General features: G+C 35.3%; 1 protein-coding gene across 7 annotated transcripts in view; it reads right to left on the bottom strand.

Moving 5' to 3' along the window:
* LOC115222941 (phospholipid-transporting ATPase ID) overlaps window positions 1–22,346 on the bottom strand; it is a 227,749-nt gene that overhangs the window by 93,054 nt on the left and 112,349 nt on the right. For all 7 annotated transcript variants that reach the window (XM_036500574.1, XM_036500572.1, XM_036500571.1 and 4 more), the window contains one exon: window positions 4,101–4,147. In XM_036500574.1, coding sequence (XP_036356467.1) covers window positions 4,101–4,147 — 47 coding nt within the window. The remainder of the gene's footprint in view (window positions 1–4,100; window positions 4,148–22,346) is intronic.

The following is a 22,346-nucleotide window of genomic DNA, read 5'->3' as shown; positions in this document are numbered from 1 at the left end:
TAAGTTACAGGGATGTGAACACACCAATATCAATTGTCAAGCAGGTATGGGGGTGGGGACGAACACAGATACAAAGATACACATATAAATATATATATACATATATGACTGGCTTTTTTCAGTTTCCATCTACCAAATCCACTCACATGACTTTGGTCAGCCCGCAGTACGACACAGTGGGACTGAACCCAGAACCATGTGCTTGGGAAGGAAACTTCTTACCACACAACCACACCTGTGCCTGCCATGTCTCTCTCTCTCTCTCTCTCTATATGTATATATATATATATATATACACACACACACACACACACACACACACACATATAATTTTTTTTTAATAAAAAAATAGACATTATTAAATTAATAATTATTATTTATTAATTACAAAATTGGACATCATCTCTGACAGCTGTTCCGATTCAAGACTCTAGAAATTAATTGGTATAATTAAAAAAATTTTTAAGTTGAATGTCATCGGAGGTGGAAAAAGATACACCCTTACATTCTCATATTATTGTGTGTTGAGTGTAGGGAGCAAATCCACTAACTCTTACTGGGTTTGCTCCCTACACTCAACACACAATAAAATGAAAATGTAAGGATATATCTTTTTCCACCTCCAATGAGATTCAACGTTAAATTTTTTTTTAATTACACTAATTAATTTCTAGTCTTGAATCGAAACAGCCATCAGAGATGATGTCCAATTTTGTGATTAATAAATAATTAATTTAATTATCTCTGTTTTCTTATTTGTTAAAACATATATAAAACCCAGATTATCCAATTACCTTATAGTTAAATATTAAGTATAATATTCAATACTTTTTGTAATAGGTAATAAACCAGTATATTCATTGGATTTTTGTTATTCCTTAATGAGGTTTTTAACCTTTAATTGAACTTATATATATTTAATCATACACACACATATATTTGTTATGAAGTTAAGGTGTGGCACTGTTGTCAACATATATATATATGGTTATGAATAAACATCATTGCAACAGCCACTGAGTTGTGCATATAAACAGTTTCTGTGGTCCACTGAAAATAGGTTCTACTACTTCAAAACTGAGTAGTAGGCAGTAGGAAAAGTATCCTGCTGTAAGTTCAACAGCTCCATCAAAATATACTACATTATTTTAAGTTCAAAGTAAACCTCTTTAACAGTAGCTATATAATAGACAATTCTGAGCTTTGTATTTTGTATTTTGCTAAGAGCATGATTCAACTGATGGAAACAAAAAGGGAGGTTGGCCTTTCATCACATTGCATTCAACTATTTCACTTTGACCTCCGAACTATTAAATCTAAATTCTATTTTCATACAACCAACTTGAGGCAAATGAATTCTAAGGACAAAGACTGTGAATGTTTAAATTCCTCCACCATTGTACACAACTAGGAGTTGCTCACTTTCACAAAGAAGAATGATGTAATGAGGTGTTGGGAAGTTCAAACATAATAACATTTCACCTATGCTCTTGAACAAAACACTGCTTTTCCCCTTTTCCAAGCTGACAATATCCACATCTACTTCTTGACTATTGATTAGCAGTAGGAACAACTTTCAGGTGCCAAAGGTCCCTCTACATATATCTAACCTTCTACAAATAGCACCCAAATCACACCCAACCATTCTAAATAAGGAAAGAACACATTAGATAACATAGTCCTTTGATCATATATCTGCTTTAATTAAAGTTAACTCGGAGTTAAACAATAATAATTTTGAGGTATAAAAACTACTTCTGCAAAAATACACAAAAATTCTATCTCACCAGCACAATCCCACCCATGCTAGCAGGGGAAAAAAATGAATATAGGCATTTTAAAGAAGCTCCAACTACCATCTTTGGTAATATCAAAAGTTATCTCAGGAATATAAACTGTTATAATAACAAACACTTCTAGTGTTTCCTCCTTTAGTTTCCTCCATGTCAAAATTAAATCAGTAGCTTGAAGCAAACATGATATTTGTATATATATCACACACATACAAAACCTGTGGGTGGGTGTATGAGACAGTTCAATTTACATCAATTAATCCAGACATAGATTTCAAGATAAAACTTGTTCTGATGGACAACAAACAAATCAGGTTATGACATGAAAATATTCAATGTTTGTTTATATGTGTGTGTGTATGCGTGTGTGTAATATAAATATGTTAACTGACAGGTGTGTATTTCTATGACAAGATATAGACACATGATGAAGGAAGATGAAAACAAAAAAATATATACATATACACAAACACAATGTGAAATAAAATCAATAGCCAATCACACTGAAGATGAAACACCAATTAGTTAGTTTGGACAGAATGCTCTACTTGATGTAGACATCATCTGTGATGAGTGCAATGCAACAGCTGATAAATCCTCAATTTACCTCTAGTTAGATGGCAACATCTCTTATAAACTCACACACACACATTTTATACTAAACGTTAATAATTAAAATGAAGTTAAGTGTAATTTAATAACTACAAATGAGAAAATTAAAAATAAAGTGTTTAAAAATATAAAATATAGAAAAACACTGGATTTAACACTCAGCATTGAAACACTGGTTTAAATATTGCTTTTTTTTTTTATTGTCGTTCTGACATTCTAAAGTAAAAACAACTGCCGGTAGAGATAGTGAAGATGCCGACCACCGCTTGGTTCAAAGTCTCTCTTGACCAGAAATGGCCTGAACTCTTTGCATGAACACCCTCCCTGTACATAACTCCATGTCCCCCTACATGGCCTTGCTTTTTGCTTTTTGAGCCAAAAATTAACTTAACTTAACTTAAGTTATTGTGAATAAGATTTATTTGACATCTGAAAATCATTGCTCCTCATTTTATCAACTCTAGACAGATTTATGACAAAAATAACCTGGATTTAAAAAGAAAAGTGTAACTAAACAAAGTATTTAGATAAAAAACTATCTCAATTTCTTACGTTTCAAATATTTCAAATACCAAACCCCATATACAATTTCTATTTCTTATAAATATAATTATTATAAGTTGACTTCCTCACTTCAAGCTTGACCAGCAGTCAGAAAGCTAATTATTGTCCACTGTCCCTAAACCTAGAAGATTTTTCAAATGATTACTGTTATCATCTTCATCATTATCATCATTTTAACACCCATTTTCCCATGCCTGCATGGGTCAGCTGGAGTTTATTGAGGTAGATTTTCTAAGTCTAGATACCCTTCATGTCACTAAACCTTACTTGTTTCCAAGCAAGGTAATATTTCACTCATGCCAGACAGGTGAAGAATATTGGAAATAAATGACATTCATTTACAACATCAAGATAAGTAAGGTGACACAAACATACACATATGAGACACACACATACATATATATATGGTGGGCTTCTTTTAGTTTCCATCACACAAATCCACTCACAAGGCTTTGATCAGCCAGAGGTTATAATAGAAGATACTTGACCAAGGTGCCACACAGTAGGACTGAACCTGAAACCATGTGGTTGGGAAGTAAACTTCTTGATCACACAGCCATGCCTTTTAATTCTGAAAAAGTTGTTTCTATTGTTTTTTGATTTATGTTGGGGTTATTTTTTTGCTGTTTTTGCCATTGTTTTTTATTTGTTTTGATTTAGGGGAGAGGGAAGCTTGTTTTTGCTTTGCTTTTTTTTTTGTATGTACATATTGACTAAATATATAAAAATAAGATATTTGATTTCTCAGTTGTTTTATAACTGAATATTTTATTTTACAGCTTCAACATGACATGTTTAGTAAATTGACAATATTTTGTAGTTACATCTCAACCACGTCTCATCCTAAAAGAGGAGACATTCTTTTCATGTCTTTCGTGTAAAACCAGTTGTCTATATTAATAGCCACCAACTTTTCTTAAGCAACTCTCAACTTAAATACCCCATATGGCAGAGCCCCATCATAGCCACAGCCAAATGGTTGATACCAGAAAAAAATATAAGAATATATAAAACACCATTAAAGACAGAACTTCCTTAGAAGAACTTAGATATTTCTTAAGACTGTAAAAAAATACTACTGCTATTAGAATATGAAACGGTCGGGAGGGTGCAATGTATGATAAAATATACCTGGTGGTTTTTCCTTCTTCCATGGCCACATTGTCAAAAAACTGCCTCTGAAAATGAAAAATAAACATAAATATTAATAACTTACTAGTAATATAAATTTAACAATATATAATAAATAAGCTGATCATCAAAGATTGTGCTATCTCAAGAAAGCAAAGAGTTCTTCCATTTCCTGATTTTGAAAACTAAAAATTCCTCCTATTAGATGTTCTTTTATTGGTGTGAGGCTTTTCATAGGCCAGAGAAAAAGATAAAATTTAATGTCAGTAAGGCATTATAAAAAAAAAAACATTTAAATATTTCAAAACTTCTTACAAAGGGGCATTGTTTACAATGATCTTACTTACGTCATGTCTTACTGTTTAGATTGAGGCTTTGATAGAATGCTTTAATTTTTTTTTTTCTAGGTAAATACTAAGCATCATCATCATCATCAAGTGTAGTGCTTAACATTACTATTAATTAGATATAATCATTTTAATTAGCACCATTTCTAATTAGCCCCAAGCTTATTATTATTACCACTCGGCATCTCAAAATAAATCAATATAGTTTTCATACCAAAAAGAAAAAAATTTAGATGTTATAGTCGGCAAAACCAAAATTCACTTTGACACACTGTAAAGTATTCAAATTAATATTTTAAGGAATTTCACTTTAGATTGTAATACATATATTTTAATAAGCATCACTTTACAATCAAGTCATTTAATGTGTGATATTACTTTTCAAAATAGAGAAAGCTGAATTATAGTTGTTCTTTCTTAAGTTTAACTTTTCTCAATAGCTTATTATTATTAAGGAATGTTTCATATAACACTGCACACTTTAGATTTTCCTTATATTTGTTGGGATCAGAGCGGCTAACTGGCCTCTGTGCCGGTGGCACGTAAAAAGCACCATTCAAGTGTGATCGTTACCAGCATCACCTTACTGGAGCCGGTGGTATGTGTAAAAAGATTCGAGCGAGGTCATTGCCAGTACCGCCTTACCGGTGGCACGTAAAAGCACCCACTACACTCTCGGAGTGGTTGGCATTAGGAAGGACATCCAGCTGTAGAAACTCTGCCAGATCAAGATTGAAGCCTGGTGCAGCCATCTGGTTCGCCAGCCCTCAGTCAAATTGTCCAACCCATGCTAGCATGGAAAGCAGACGTTAAACGATGATGATGCTACAGTGACAATCACCATTAAGATTACAATCAACAAATAAGTCAACACTCCTCTTAAAGAAAATTTGCATTTTTTGTATTCACTTGACTTGCAAGAAATAGTAGCCAAAATTTCCCCAAATCACATCCTACCATCTTAATAAAAGAAAGTATATTTTGAACTGGGTAATCCTTAATATCTAGGGAGACAGGATAGTCACACTATTATCATCTTTACATCAGCCCTTCCTCAAAAGTCACATGGGATTTTGAAGAGGAGAGATTTATGGTTAGACGGTCTTCCTGATAACAACCATTCTTGTTGCCCCTTACAGCACAAAAGGATATGGTATGCTTGTCCTAAAAACCAGGATGTACACATCTTGGTGAAAAACTAACCAGGAGTTACAGAACAATAAGTAACCAGAAATAAATTATGGCCCAACACATGACCAAACACAGTTACATAAATTAAGAAGCTTACTTAGTTATAATACCTACAACTTCCATATTCTCTTCGTTCCATCATTCAGGTCATGATATATTTAGTATAATTATCTCAAAATTGTAATAATGATTTCTAAAATGGGGCACCTATACTTGACTGGTACTTATTTTATTGACAGCAAAAAGATGAAAGGTAAATACTAATAGAAATATATATTTGATGCATTAACATAACTAGCAGTATGTCATATTCTCTGTTTGTCCTGCCCACAAAAATGTAAAAAAGATACACAGATAATGAAAGTCTCATCGCAGTTACTATTATTGCTATACAACACAAACAGATGGGTCATTTTGTGAGCTGAACATCATCATCATCATCGTTTAACGTCCTCCTTCCATGCTGGCATGGGTTGGACAGTTTGACAGGAGCTGGCCAGGCAGAAGCCTGAACCATGCTCTTATGTCTGTTTTGGTATGGTTTTTACAGTTGTATGCCCTTCCTAACAGCAACCACTCTGCAGAGTGAGCTGAGTGTTTTTACTTGGCACTTGCACAGGTGAGATCAATTTTGACATGATTTTTACAGCTGGATGCCCTTCCAAATGCCAACCACTTTACAGTGTGGACTGGGTACTTTTTAAGTGGCACCTGCACTGGTAGGGTCACCAAGGAATCTTTGAGAGGGGTGAGGGCATTGGAGGAGATGATCTTGTATCAGATGATGAAAGGTTAGAGTGTGACAGAGAGACAGAAAACAGATGTCTTGCTGTAGAAGAGGTTTATGGTTACCCAGACAGAGAGAGGTTACACAGCCAGAAATGCTCAAGTTCAATTGTCCATGTATAAATTGAGTCTATATATATTTTATTCTTTGTTTTAATATTATTATGCTTTAAACTTATCTTTGTTATGGAAATTGTTTCTAAAGAAAACCTTGTTCCCATAATTCCATATTAGTTGTTGATGTTTATTTTTGTGCAAAACAAAATTAAACACTCTCAAAACAATTATAATGATCGTTCTAATATAATAGAGACTGAAAGAAGCCTATGCGTGTGTGTGTGTGAGAGAGAGAGGCCTTGTCTTGACACAGCCTAAAAGTTGCAAATGATAGTCACTGTCATACAAGCAGTGTCGTTCTTTTCCAATATTCCATGAAAATGTGTCTGGCCATGAGGAAATGTTACCATGCTTGAAAACCGGTGAGTGCTGATGAAAGGAAGAGCATCAGGCTGTAGAAAAATCTATCTGAATAAATTCCATCCGACCCATTCAAGCATGGAAAACTGGATGGTGAGATGATGATGATATCTATTATATAATCAGAACATTGGCACAATAGCAAGGCAACTCTTCCTTTCATCAGCCCTCACTGGTTTTCAAGCATAGTAACGTTTCCTCATGGCCAGACACATTTTCATGGAAGATTGGAAAAGAACAACACTGCTTGTATGACAGTGACTATAATTTGCAACTATTGGGCTGTGTCAAGACAAGGTCTCTCTCTCTCTCTCACACACACACACACTCACCAGACAAAAGCAAATTAAAACATTATTGATATTAGGTGCTAACTACAAACTAGCTAGGACGGTTAAGTGTCACGGTAAGCTGAGATAAATGTAAACAGCTGGGCTTTCAGAACAATTTACTAAAACTTACAAAAAAAATAATTTATTAACAATTCATAAGTGGAGAATATAGGCACAAACAATTTCAGGTATAATAAGCATATCAAATTTAGAGGCTCCATATCAATGAGTTTAACTTGATGACCTACTGACCACATTGTCTTGAGTTCAAACTTCGTTACAGAAGTTGTATTTATTTACCCTTGGGCAAGGCATGAATGCTGTTGTGTTCTAATACCAATATACAGATTATAATCCCCACTACCATAACAGAGTAGTGGAAAAAGCAACTAGTCACAATTCTACATTTATACGAATAACAACACACGAGCACAGACACATAAATGTGAAACAGTCAAAAAGAAAAAAATAATTTTGCACTCTAAATTCTTTACATAAAATATATGGAATCACGCGATGTTACGCAGACACCTCATGCAAATTACATACGTACACCAAAAAAAAAAAAAACGGTTCTTACGAAGGGACATTACTATGGTATAATATTACGATAGTGACCTCCCTTGTTTTAATCAATTCGTAACCTGTTGATTGTATTGTGTGAAAGTGTGAGCGTAAAAACGAAAGGAAAAGTACAAATTTGAGTGATTGAGTGCAGAGTCGGTCAAATTCTGCTACTCTAGGTTTTGTGTTTCTCATCTTATTTTCGCCATTTGATTTTGTTCTTATTACTGACTTTTCTCTGCTACAAAATATCAAACTTATGAAGTACAGATAAAATATAAAAAACGCAATCGATAACAAAAACGAACTTTTTAAACTTTATCCTAGAATTCCTGACAATATGCAATCACAGACTAAATACACCAAACTTATTCACAGATCTTGATTACTTACTTTATGCTTTTGTGTTTTATTTACTTTGCTTAAAAAAAATATTTACTTCGTGTAAAAAAAATATAATTTGTGTTTTAATAACTTTGCTAGGTAGTCGTTGTAGGATCGACTAGTCACGACTAGTCCACTCTTCTTAAATAGTACCAAACTTATTCACAGATCCTGATTACAAAACTTATTTTCTGTCAGAAAAGACTTGTCACAATTACAATTCACATAACCACACATGAATATAATACTCCACTTAAAACTGCTCTGAGTCACATGCTATATTAGAAACTATATAGGATCTTTTCGGTTTCAACGGCAGTTTTTTCTAGCGGTGTCATATGAAATTGTCACCCATAATTATGACCCTAGCATCGTGCATTTCAATCTGTTTTAGTGTTAGGGTTAATTAGGGTTAGGGTTAGGGGTGGGGAGAAGGGTATTTTTTTCTTCACAAATGTAAATAAACCCAATCTGTTTCTTAAACGAGGGACATATTCATACGGCACAGAATGGGTTTTTTTTTTACCTCAATAGATGTCAGTGATTGGTTGAAATTAAAGAAAAAAAACAACAAATATCTTACAAACCATAGAATTTTCTCAATAAAGCCAAGAGAAAAAGATGTTTTATAAACACATTCTACCAGTATACGAAGTTTAAAATTTTTTAGTTACCTAGAAATTATGTTAGAAACTGCCGTTCAAACCGAAAAGATCCAAGAACCATAAACTTTCGTTTCTGTGGTATAACAGAGTTGGTGTAAAGCACATAAAATCTAGAATGTTATAATGAGCAAATAAAATTGTTTAACTATTGATTGTATTGATTGATATAGTACAAATGTATTCCAGTCCCTCCTCTCACCATCACAATCTGTCTGAACTTTCAGCAAACCGTATCGGCTAACTTATCCACTAGCTCTAGTTAGGGTGAAATGGTACAATGCCCTAACCTATCTGAGATAGCAAAGTGGGTGACCAAAACTATCTTCCTATATATATCCCTCTACAGTTCACACAACCAAAGTCCATAACTTTTAAATGGTTCACAAACAACTGCAATAGAGTATGTACAAGCAAAACAATATAACCTACAACACCTCAGATCTTGTCCTAAATACTCTCTCCACATTTTTCCTACAGACGTCTCAACTCAACATGTATCTCCCCACTACAGGGGATACATGGCTGCTGCTCCTTTCATACTTTAAGCACTTAACATCTAGCACAAAGCTGCTTGCCTCTCTTCTCTAGTCTCAATCAGCCAACATGGATCTTAGTCCCACATGTTACATTTGTAACCTCACTAATGTTAGTGTCAAGGGGAAAAAACGGTGCTCTCTAGAAAGTCATTGGTAATAAGAAGGGCATGCTGCTCTTGTCAACACTGTAGAAACTATACCAAAACTGACATTGAAACCTGACACAGTCCCCTGACTGGTTGGATCTTGTCAAACTGTGCAACCCATACCAGCATAGAAAACAGACATCAAAAGATGAAGACAATGATGATGATGACAGCGATGCTAATGAAATACTTTAATAACACATAGCACTCTACTTAATGCTAATTGAAAATATAATCTCTGTAACACTACCTGAGTACTGATTTTGTTAGAATCATTAAAAATACTTTAAACCCCTTAACATTTAAATCAGTTGTACCTAGCCCAAATATTCTACCTGTTTTATTGTTTTATGTTCAAACTGGTCAGATTTGGCCTCTCACATTTAATCTACACAAACAGTCTAGAAATAAACAATCATATCATCAAAATGTCAAAGCTAAGTAATAATGCTTGATTAGTGATCTGACTGCTAAAGGAATAATCATCACAATGCAGATGATGGTACTTGAGAAGTTTTTAATTTCTAGTGAAATCACTCTCATCTTCCATTTCCCCACTTTTCTCTCTCTCTCCATCCCTCCCTATCTATCTATCTATCTATCTATCTCCTTCCCTCCCTCTCTATCTATCTATCAATCTATCTCTCTCAATAGCTATATAATTCTGTGTATTTACTTGGTGACTTTTAATTACTAACACTTCAGCAAGTAATAGAACAGTACTCAAGTTTACAACAAACACTTGCTCTACAATAAACATTGAGTAGCTTTTGTTTGTAATACAATTTGTAAATATAATATGTCAACATCATCTAAAGCCACTAACTTTTGGAGTATAGAAGGCTCTTCCAAACATGTCTCGAGTCAAAAATTGAACAATATTTTGGTATCTTATTTGCTTTATTTGTCAAGTTACAACAAAAGTAACCTAACATTCAAAGTGGAGGCCATCGTGTTACATCATGTCACCTTCCTTCCAGTTCTTTGATCTCACTTTGATACCAGTTCTTATCCTTGAAGGCAAAGAACTCTTTCATTGAAGCTTTTACCTCCTCTCGGTTGATGAAACATTGCAAGTGCAGGAAGTGAGCCATGGATCACCGCATGGTTCTTGGTCTCAAGCATTTGTCTTATGAAGAAAGGCTGAAGACGCTCGACCTTTATTCTCTAGAAAAACGACGACACCGTGGTGATCTCATTCTTGCTCACAACATCATAAGCGGAAAGTGTAACCTCTCGAAAGAGCTGTTCTTCACTCCTGCTCCAGAGCGTCGGCTGCAGGGTCACTCCAAAAAGCTCTATCTGTGACGATTTCATCTCAATCAAAGGAGAGGGGCTTTCTCCGTCCAGGTTGCAGATCCGTGGAATATGCTGCCGGACGAGATAGTGAAGATGCCGACGACCGCTCAGTTCAAAGTCTCTCTTGACCAGAAATGGCCTGAACTCTTTGCATGAACACCACCCTGTACATAACTCCATGTCCCCCTACATGGCCTTGCTTTTTGCTTTTTGAGCCAAAAAATTAACTAACTAACAAGTAGCAACCTTCATTTTCAATCTTCCATAAAACATGGATGGCCATGGGAAAATATCACTTTATTTGGAAACAAGTGAGGGTTAATGACAGGAAGGTCATCTGGCCACAGGAAATCTGCCACAATACATTCCATCCAATGCATGTGAGCATAGAAAAGGTGCACATTTAAACAGCATCAATGAGAAATGTGTTTTGTGTGTGTGCAATAACTACAACTAGTTCCCACTTCCTAGAACACTGAAACCCCTGAAGTTCCCTCCTAGCTCAATCAACCCTTTCACACGGGTGTTGATGACATAGATTCAAAAGGAACATGAATAGCATCAATCTCAGGATTAGATTTTTAAGTGTTCTGATTTATATGTAAAATGTTATATCTCTTTTCTCTCTCTCTCTCTCTTTTACTTGTCTCAGTCATTTGACTGCGGCCATGCTGGAGCACCGCCTTTAGTCGAGCAAATCGACCCCGGGACTTATTCTTTGTAAGCCCAGTACTTATTCTATCGGTCTCTTTTGCCGAACCACTAAGTGACGGGGATGTAAACACACCAGCATCGGTTGTCAACCAATGCTAGGGGGACAAACACAGACACACAAACATATACACACACACTTATATATATATATATATACGACAGGCTTCTTTCAGTTTCCGTCTACCAAATCCACTCACAGGGCATCGGTCAGCCCGAGGCTATAGCAGAAGACACTTGCCCAAGGTGCCACGCAGTGGGACTGAACCCGGAACCATGTGGTTGGTTAGCAAGCTACTTACCACACAGCCACTCCTGCGCCTATGTAGAAAAATTCTGTCAAATTTCCCTCAGTAAAAAATAAAAAAAGAAAGTGAGTGAGAGAGACAGAGGGAAAGAGAATGTTTAAGAGATAAAGTAGACATATAATTATAACCACACATTTTAATTACAAAGATTAAAATTCATCTTTAAAGGATTGACAACTTTAGAATGTTGGGCTCCAACATTCTATCAAGTAAACTTCCTAAGAATTTGGAATTTTTTTCAGCTGAGAAGTAGATGAAAATACTTGGGTGGGGTTGAAAAGATTAATATTCATTTTGAATTATAACTTCATGTTTAATAACAAGAAGTTATAATTCAAAATGAATATTAATCATATCATCATATTTGATGAAATACCATATCATCATTTTTGATGAAATGTTAGCAATTATTTTCAAGTGCCGGTGGCACATAAAAAGCACCATCCGAACGTGGCTGTTGCCAGCGCCGCCTCGACTGGCTTCTGTGCCGGTGGCACATAAAAAGCACCATCCGAACGTGGCCGATGCCAGCCCCGCCTCGACTGGCTTCTGTGCCGGTGGCACATAAAAATCACCAACCGATCGTGGTCGATGCCAGACCCCCCCTGGCACCTGTGCAGGTGGCACGTAAAAAGCACCCACTACACTCACAGAGTGGTTGGCGTTAGGAAGGGCATCCAGCTGTAGAAACACTGCCAGATCAGACTGGAGCCTGGTGCAGCCCCTGGCTTCCCAGACCCCGGTCAAACCGTCCAACCCGTGCTAGCGTGAAAACGGACGTTAAACGATGATGATGATGATATTGCTCCAATTCTAAAACAATGTTATCACAATAAATCTTGAGCAAAAGCCTCTCACCAAAGTTTTATGTTCAACAATTCAATCCATAATGTCAATTAAAAAGAAAAATGAGTCTTGGCCAAAAAATTCCATGCCAATCTCACTGAATTCATACATCAAAATGTGTTTGAAAAAGTTTTGAAAAAGTGTCGAGATCAAAAATAGCCAAAGTCTTATAACACAGTAAATTCCCCACTAACAGCCAAATATGTCTTCCAGCAGGACAGGGGCTACCTAAAGCAAACATCTGGATGAAATTTAGAAATCTTGTTTACGACATACATCAAAATTTTGGCAGGACCTTTAATTACCCTTGTTAAAAAAATAATTCAATATCGATGCCAGTTATGAAAGTGTGAAGCTGACAGATATTTTCTGGTATAGAAAATATCAAGATGGCATCATACCTAGCAATGGCCATGAGATGTTGTTAAGTAGCAGTGCTAAATTTAATTTTATCCATCACACACACATACACACATGCACACACACACACACACACACACACATGTATAATCTAAAAAATGCGTATCTTTTCGGTTTGAAAGGCAGTTTTTTCTAGCGGTGTCATATGAAATTGTCACCCATAATTATGACCCTAGTATCGATCTATTGCATTTCAATCTGTTTTAGGGTTAGGGTTAGGAGTGGGGGAAGGGTATCTTTTTTTCTTCACAAATGTAAATAAACCCAATCTGTTTCTTAAACGAGGGATGTATTCATACGGCACAGAATGTTTTTTTTTACCTCAATAGATGTCATTGATTGGTTGAAATTGCAGAAATTGAAGAAAAAAAACAACAAATATCTTACAAACTATAGAATTTTCTCAATAAAGCCAAGAGAAAAAGATGTTTTATAAACACATTCTACCAGTATACGAAGTTTAAAAGTGTTTAGTTACGTGGAAATTATTTTTAAAAACTGCCGTTCAAACCGAAAAGATCCAAAAATGCAGTACAACACAACTAAACTAAAATGTTTGGTTATAACCCCTGAAAGTTTCTGAAATATATCAACACTACAGAGGACTGCAATACAATCTGACCCATGCTGTGGAATGATAAATAAAATGACATACAACATTGTCAAGATAACCCCTGTTCATTCAAATTACAAAGGCGGAATTATCTTAAATTACTTAAGCCAATCTTTAATATTAGCTTTCAGGCTTAGGGTGTAAGGATTGTTGTCAACAATATCTTGATTGGAAAGCTTATAGTAACATCATGATTGATGCTGAATATTAGATGTGTAGCCAGATTTTGAAGAATATGTACCCCCCACTTTCCATATATATATATACACACACACACACACACACACATATATGTGTGTGTGTATGTGTGTTTATATATATATATACACACATACATACATACATGGTGATAAGAAACTTGTTTCCCAACCACATGGTTCCAGGTTCAGTCCCACTGTGTGGGCCTCTTAGGCAAGTGTCTTCTACTATAGCCTCAGGCAAAACTGAAAGAAGCCCATCATATATATATATATTTGCATGTTTGTTCCCCCACCCCACCCCACCATCACTTGGCAACTAATGTGGTGTTTTTACGGTGAAACACACCATCGGTTGTCAGATATTTTCAGTATAGAAAACACTAAGTAGTGGTCAAAAGATTCAAACTTTACAGGGGATCATGCCACAAGGTAATCAAAAGCTATATGACAGATCAGGTTGAAAGGATATAGAAGCAATTATTGGATAAGAAAATTAGACACATCAAATATATGAAATATATTAAGTACACATTTTGTATTTGATGTTTAATATATCTAATGGCAATTTCTGTCTGTGGATCTGTCTGTTACAATCTTGCTGCCTACACCAGTGAACCAATTTTTACGAAACTTTGCATACATATTAAACTTATATCCAGTTCAATTATAGGCTAATTGAATTTCAATAAAAATCTATAATGGGCCCTCTGGGGGGGAGGCTATTATTTGATAAAATGAGAAAGATGCAAAGAGTGTTAGAGTGAGGAAAATGTGATGGCAGAGTGAGTGTGGCTGATATCAAGGAAGGGAAAAACATACATACATATATATATATATATACACACACACACACACATTTATATATTCATTTTTCAAGATTCTTGATGTGAAATTGTGTGTTGAAACAGATATTGTTGTATTTAGGGATGGTCATTTTGCCAGTTTAGCCAATAAAACACACACACTATATATTTGGTTTTAATTTGCTTCAACTTTATTTTATTTTTTACATTAATCATATTTCGGCCACAGTTCTTTCGCCACACTTCTGTGACCTCATCAGTGGTCCTTTGCTTTCTCCCTTCTTATTTGTGTATCTTTCCTTACTACCAATCAGCCATTTAGTATTTTGTATTCCTATTGTATGTGTCTTTATTTGCGCATGCATATACTCATATGTGTGTCTATGTTTGGAAAGTCTGTGTGTGAGGGGAGTGCCTGTATTATCTGTATCCCCTGTTATAGACGTTCATTTAATTTGCTTTTATTTATTTTGTTCATGTGTTTATACCTACTTATATTTTTATTATTTTTTTTGTATTTAATTTAATTTAATTTTGTTAATGTATATAGTTATCTAATTCCATTTGTTTATCTGTGTATTGTGTTATTTATATTGTTATCAGTTTATGGGGATCTTATTCTATCATATGTTGTGGTGTGTGCTAGTGTTCCATTCTAGTTTCCTATTCAGGCTAGGTTTATCTTCTATTATGCGTGTAGCTTCTGTAATTTGTCTAAGTGTTGTGTCTGTTCTACGTGTGGACAAGATTTTAACTTCTATGTTGTTGAGACTACATTTCTTGCTTTACAGTTTGTTTGTGGACTAAATCTACATACAGTACAGTTCCTATCAGTACAGGGGGTTGGGTTCTACAAAAAAAGGTAGGTTCTACCAATTAGGGATTTGATAGGGTTGTCTGGCCTTTCTTAGCTCAAGTTTGTCTAGGGCTCTTCTAAAGCAGTATGCCAGTTCGCCTCTAGGGGTGGTGTCAACGAACATGACACTCTGGTATTTGTGACTATCATACATACAACATTTCGTTCACTGCATGCAGTTCTCAGGTAACAGCCATAAAGAAAAGATCAGAGTATATAAAGGAGCCATGAGGAAATTTGAAACTATCTTATGTAATGATAGTAATGGGATTTGCCCACTTTATAAGAGCAAGTCATGGAACACTATTGAAAGGACAAAAAAGAAAATAGGAAAGGCCAACTCATGGTATGATAGCCACAAATACCAGAGTGTCATGAACGTCAACACCACCCCTAGAGGCGAGCTGGTGTACCACTTTAGAAGGGCCCTAGATAAACTTAAGCTAAGAATAAGGTTGTTGAAAGGCCAAGCAACCCTATCAAAAAAAGTATAAAATTTGTGCTTCTGAAGAGATCACTTACCAGAGTATAAATAATGACAGATCCTATTCAATCTTTGTTGCTATACTATATTACTATAGAATGTAGCTGTAAATTTTAGCTAACACTGTCTACAATAGACAGGTGTAAACATCTTGTCCTAATAAACAATATGTCTGTAGGCAGAAAAAAAAAGGACCAACCAGACAGGTTTCAACTTCTCCCCAGAACAATATTGTATATAAAAATGTGTTTATATCTGCCCTACACATACAGTGGTGGCTAGAAATCTATAGATGTTATTCTGTAGTTCAATATAGCATTGAAGGAAAACAGAGTATTGCATTGAAATACTGTATAACATAAAAACAAAATAATGCACCAGTAATTTATCAATTGCTTTTGTCATTATCCACTCTTCAAGTCTCTTTTTAGAGTAGTGGGTACTTTTTAAGTCATATAAAGTACAATAAAATGCACTCGGTACACCCTGTAAAACTGTGGACAGATTGATTATAGACAATGTAGGGTAGAGAGGAGAGTCTTGCTGAGGTTGTAATAACTTCTCTAATGCTGGTGCCATGATAAAAATTACCCAGTATACTTTGTGAAGTGTTTGATGATAAGAAACCCCTCCAGCCAGAGAAACCATGCCAAAAATGACATGGGTTAGTAATTGCATGGTCCTCCAATAAATCTTGGCTGGCACTAACTCTGAATAAGAACTGACACAGACTGTAATAAATTGTACAACCCATACCAACATGGAAAATGGACACCATGCCCCGTGCTAGTAGGGTGCTAAAAGCACCATCCGAGCATGATCGTTGCCAGAGCGGCTAACTGGCTTCTGTGCCGGTGGCATGTAGGAGGTACCATTCGAGCGGGATCATTACCAGCATCGCCTTACTGGCACCTGTGCCATTCGCATGTGTACAAAATTCGAGCAAGGTTGTTGGCAGTGCCAGTGGCACGTAAAAGACTCACTACACTCTCAGGGTGGTTGGTGTTAGGAAGGGCATCCAGCTGTAGAAACTCTGCCGCAACAAGACTGGAGCCTGGTGCAGCCATCTGGTTCGCCAGTCCTCAGTCAAGCCATCCAGCCCATGCTAGCATGGAAAGCGGACGTTAAACGACGATGATGATGATGATTGTGTTCAGCAAAAATGATGAAAGCCCATCATGAATTATGCAATGTGGAAAATTTGCCACCACTGATCTGAGTAATATATTTCTAGAAGTATTTGACCTCTGTTTATTCATCCCTTAGCAAAATCCCATTCACTGCACATAAACATTTTATGCCATAATCTCTTCAAATCTATTGCACAAGCTTCATTTATCATAATCCCAACACATTTAAAGTGCACCTAAACCAATTTCTCTAAATCTTAGACTAGCCAGACCAGACTGTCTCTGAGGATAGCTATTACTTGCTTTAATAGGCAATGGAAATGATATTTGCATATAACATTCCTGAATTAAATAATAGTGTTAAGTTACACATGGCCAGAACTATAGCTGACTAAAGCCTTTTTTGAACTATCAATAAATTCTTGGAATAACTGCTTCTTTAATTTCTTTTTTTAAAACTTTGGTTGGTAATTCAAATATCAGTTATTTCAAAATGAAATCTTTTAAATGAAACCATTTAAAGTAGATTTATGAGAAGTTGTGTGTTGCTTTTCACATAAGAACTTAGCTTAACACCTATAGATCATTGGAAACTATTGAGTCTGAGTCTGCCAATTTTATGAAACAGTTATCACTGCTCATTAGATGCTATTTTTAAATGAGCAAGAATATTAATAAAGTAAAAACTACATACATACAAACCTTTGAGGAAAAAAAAATCATAATAATTACTTTAAGCCGAAAGTGGTTTTTACAAACATATTATAAAAATAAACATTTATATGAATTGTATTCAATAATTCATGAGAGTTTCAATAAAACTCTGCATTTGAATAACGACAAAGTAAAAAAAAGAAAATAGTAGCAACCAAACCATAATAGTTGATTTATACTGTTTTCAACAATTGACGTTAGGCCAAAGGCAATATAGTCAACATATCCATTTTTGAAACTAAAACAGAAATACAACATAACAGACAAAACCATTTTCCCTATATTAATTTCCAACTAGAGATGCTGCAGCCAGAGTATGGGTGGATATTATTTTTACAGCAACAACAACAACAATTATGATGATGATGATGATCTTCGTTATCATCATCATCATCTTTTCTCTTCATAAATATGCTAGTCAACTACTTAATTAAGAAAAACATATTACTGCCGAGTTTCTCACAATGTAGATTGGGGTAGAGACAGGGTAACTAAAAGGATGTAAAATTAATACAGATTTAAAACAATCTGTATTACATTTCTCAGTAATGTATACATACATACATACACACATGTATAAACATGTATATACATATATCTATACATATATATAAATACACACATACATATGTATATACATATATCTATACATATATATAAATACACACATACATATGTATATACATATATATGCATATACACACATATCTATACAGATATATACTCATATCTATACATATATATAAATACACACATACATATGTATATACATATATATGCATATACACACACATATCTATACAGATATATACTCATATCTATATATATATATATACATATACACACACATTTATATATATATATATATATATATATATATATATATATATATATATATATAGAGAGAGAGAGAGAGAGAGAGAGAGAGAGAGAGAGATACCACCAAATAAGTTAGGGTTGTGGATCCAACCCACTAAGGAATAACACTTATCCAATATACTGTTGGTATACAACCCAAATTATTAATACACAAGTGTTTTCAATTGCAATGCAATGAACTCACTTATTGTACTAAATGGGTGTAGGTAAAGAAATATTTTACCATTAATTTATCTTACAAATAAGAAAATGGAGAAACACATTCATTGGTTTATCAGCTTTAGGATATTATGACAACATTCTAATATCCTAAAGTTGATAAACCAACTAATGTGTTTCTCCGTTTTCTTATTTGTAATATATATATATATATAAGAGGAGAAAATGGATATAATAACAATGGGAAACTCATGGTTTACACTGGCATGTCTTTAATTAAATAGGTAACAAAGAAGCAAGAAGCAGAGATACACATATATACATCATCATCATCATATAGTGTCCGCTTTCCAAGCTAGCATGGGTTGGACGGTTCAACTGGGGTCTGGGAAGCCAGAAGGCTGCACCAGGCCCAGTCTGATCTGGCAGTGTTTCTACGGCTGGATGCCCTTCCTAATGCCAACCACTCCGTGAGTGTAGTGGGTGCTTTTTACGTGCCAGATGGGGCTCGCCAATGGCCACGGTCGGATGGTGCTTTTTATGTGCCACCGATACGGGGGCCATATATATATATAATTATAATGCCAACCACTTTATAGAGTGCACTGAGTAGTTTTTACATATACACCATAAAAATTGTTTTATAGTTAATGCTAGCATGGGTCAGATGCAATTCACTGAGGCAGATTTTCAACAGCCAGATGCTCTTCCTGTTTGCCAGTTCTCACTTATTTCCAGGTAAGATAATATTTCCCCATGATTGGACATATTTTCATGGAAGATTAGAAACTAATGACACTGTTTATATGATGATGACCCTTGTTTACAACTATCAAGCAATATGAAGAAGAAGAAGCCCACACACACACACACACACACACACACATACGACAGGATTCTTTCAGTTTCCACCTACCAAATCCACTCACAAGGCTTTGGTTAGCCCAAAGCTATAGTAGAAGAAACTTGCTGAAGGTGCCACGCAGTGAGACTGAACCCAGAACCATGTGGTTGAAAAGCAAGCCTCTTACCATGCAATCACACCTGTGCCTATATGCAACCATGCTTGTGCCTATATTTTTCACCATATCACAGGCCACATATATCTTGTTATAAATATGCCTTCATTTTGGTCGTTTAACATCCATTTTACCATGTTAGCATGGGTTAGGATGGATCATTATTTGAGGCAGGATTTTGCAGCTAGATATTCTTCCTGTTACCAACCCTTGCCTATTTTTCAAGTAAGGGATTCCTTTATTCCAAAGACGATTGAAAGTACAAAGTGACTAATCATAATGCCAATGAGGAATGTGAACATCAGCCCCACACTGTTCAAGCATGATAACATGGAGGGCATCTATCCTGAAATTTCAGCTTACAAAATTCCCTCCCTTGAGCACTGGTCAGCCCACACCTATTATAGTAGAAGACACTTATCCAAGATGTGGTGCAATAGCAATGAACCTGAAACTACTTGGCTGTGATGTGGACTACTTAACTACATAATACAGCTAGATGTCTTTGATATGATACTCTAAGCATGATTGGATATGACACATTATATATGTGTCACAACTAAAGTATTCTACACTATGACCTTTTATGGTAACCATACTCATATAACAACATAGCTAAAACAATGTCACAAAAGATAGATTTACACTTTAAAAACAGATACTTCAGTTGTGAACAGCTGCTGACATCAACAGATCTCAAGTACAAGTAAAATTGGTGTATTGCTTAGATACCTAAAATTTCAGATAATTAAAGATAATTATACAAAACAAACAGCTATCTTGCTGATGACAAACCTTTTCCTATGAACAAACACCTATCACCAACCTGGCGAGCTGGCATAAAGGCTAGCACGCTGGGCGGGCGAAATGCTTAGAGGTATTTCGCCTGCCATTACATTCTGAGTTCAAATTCCGCCAAGGTCGACTTTGCCTTTAATCCTTTCGGGGTCGATTAAATAAGTACCAGTTATGCACTGGAGTCGATATAATCGATTTAATCCCTTTGTCTGTCCTTGTTTGTCCTCTCTGTGTTTTGCCTCTTGTGGGTAGTAAAGAAATAGGTATTTCGTCTGTCTTTACGTTCTGAGTTCAAATTCTGCCAAGATCAACTTTGCCTTTCATTCTTTTGGGATCGATTAAATAAGTACCAGTTATGCACTGGAGTCGATATAATCGACTTAATCCCTTTGTCTGTCCTTGTTTGTCCTCTCTGTGTTTAGCCCCTTGTGGGTAGTAAAGAAATAGGTATTTCGTCTGTCTTTACATTCTGAGTTCAAATTCTGCCGAGATCAACTTTGCCTTTCATTCTTTTGGGATCGATTAAATAAATACCAGTTATGCACTGGGGTCGATGTAATCGACTTAATCCTTTGTCTGTCCTTGTTTGTCCCCTCTATGTTTATCCCCCTGTGAGCAATAAAGAAATAAATATGGAGTACCTTATTTCCACACCTCACTAAATTCCATAGTAAACAATTTGCCCAATCGTTTCTCCCCAGAACTGCATTTCTCTGTTTATTTGCCCATGTTTTTGAGCCTTGATCAAGCTGACTTATGATTAAATAGCTAGACCCCTGTACTTTCATGCACCCTGCACAAAATGTATGCATGCTTTTAATTTCAATTTAATGATTCTGCACATATTCTACTGCTATAGAACTTTTATACCATCAACTACCATCAACTTTTATAAACGACTGGGTGCTTAAATTTAATTAATTATTAGTTTGAATGGCCATGGTACATAGACTTACCATTCTATTTCTCTCTTTCAATACATTAAACTTGCCAAACAATATCTGAGCTTAATTATTATTTTTCTCATGAATGAGATTAGTTGAACAAATCAGTATTATTAATAATATATTGCAGACACTACAATGAAAATTTTTAAGCAAGTAAGAAACATTCAACAATAATTAGAACTCAATTCACTCTTGATATGTTTTTGCAGTGGAGGATACAGAGTGGATAAGGCGGTGAGCTGGCAGAAACATTAGCACGCCGGGCGAAATGCTTAGCGGTATTTCATCTGCCGTTATGTTCTGAGTTCAAATTTCACCGAAGTCGATTTTGCCTTTCATCCTTTCGGGGTCGATAAATTAAGTACCAGTTACGCACTGGGGTCGATGTAATAGGCTTAATCCGTTTATCTGTCCTTGTTTATCCCCTCTGTATTTATCCCCTTGTGGGTAGTAAAGAAATAGGATACAGACTGGATGGGTACCTAGAAATTAAATGATTTTATTTTATTTACCCAGCACTGTAAGGGAGAGAAGCTTTGTCTTTCACAGCAATGTCTTGATATATATTTCATATTTATTGCAGAGGAATTACATGATAAATGCTTTTCATTCTTTTTACTTGTTTTTCTTAA

Source organism: Octopus sinensis, linkage group LG2, assembly GCF_006345805.1.
Source record: "Octopus sinensis linkage group LG2, ASM634580v1, whole genome shotgun sequence".
NCBI classification, from domain to species: domain Eukaryota; kingdom Metazoa; phylum Mollusca; class Cephalopoda; order Octopoda; family Octopodidae; genus Octopus; species Octopus sinensis.
This window is presented reverse-complemented; position numbering and strand designations above follow the sequence as displayed.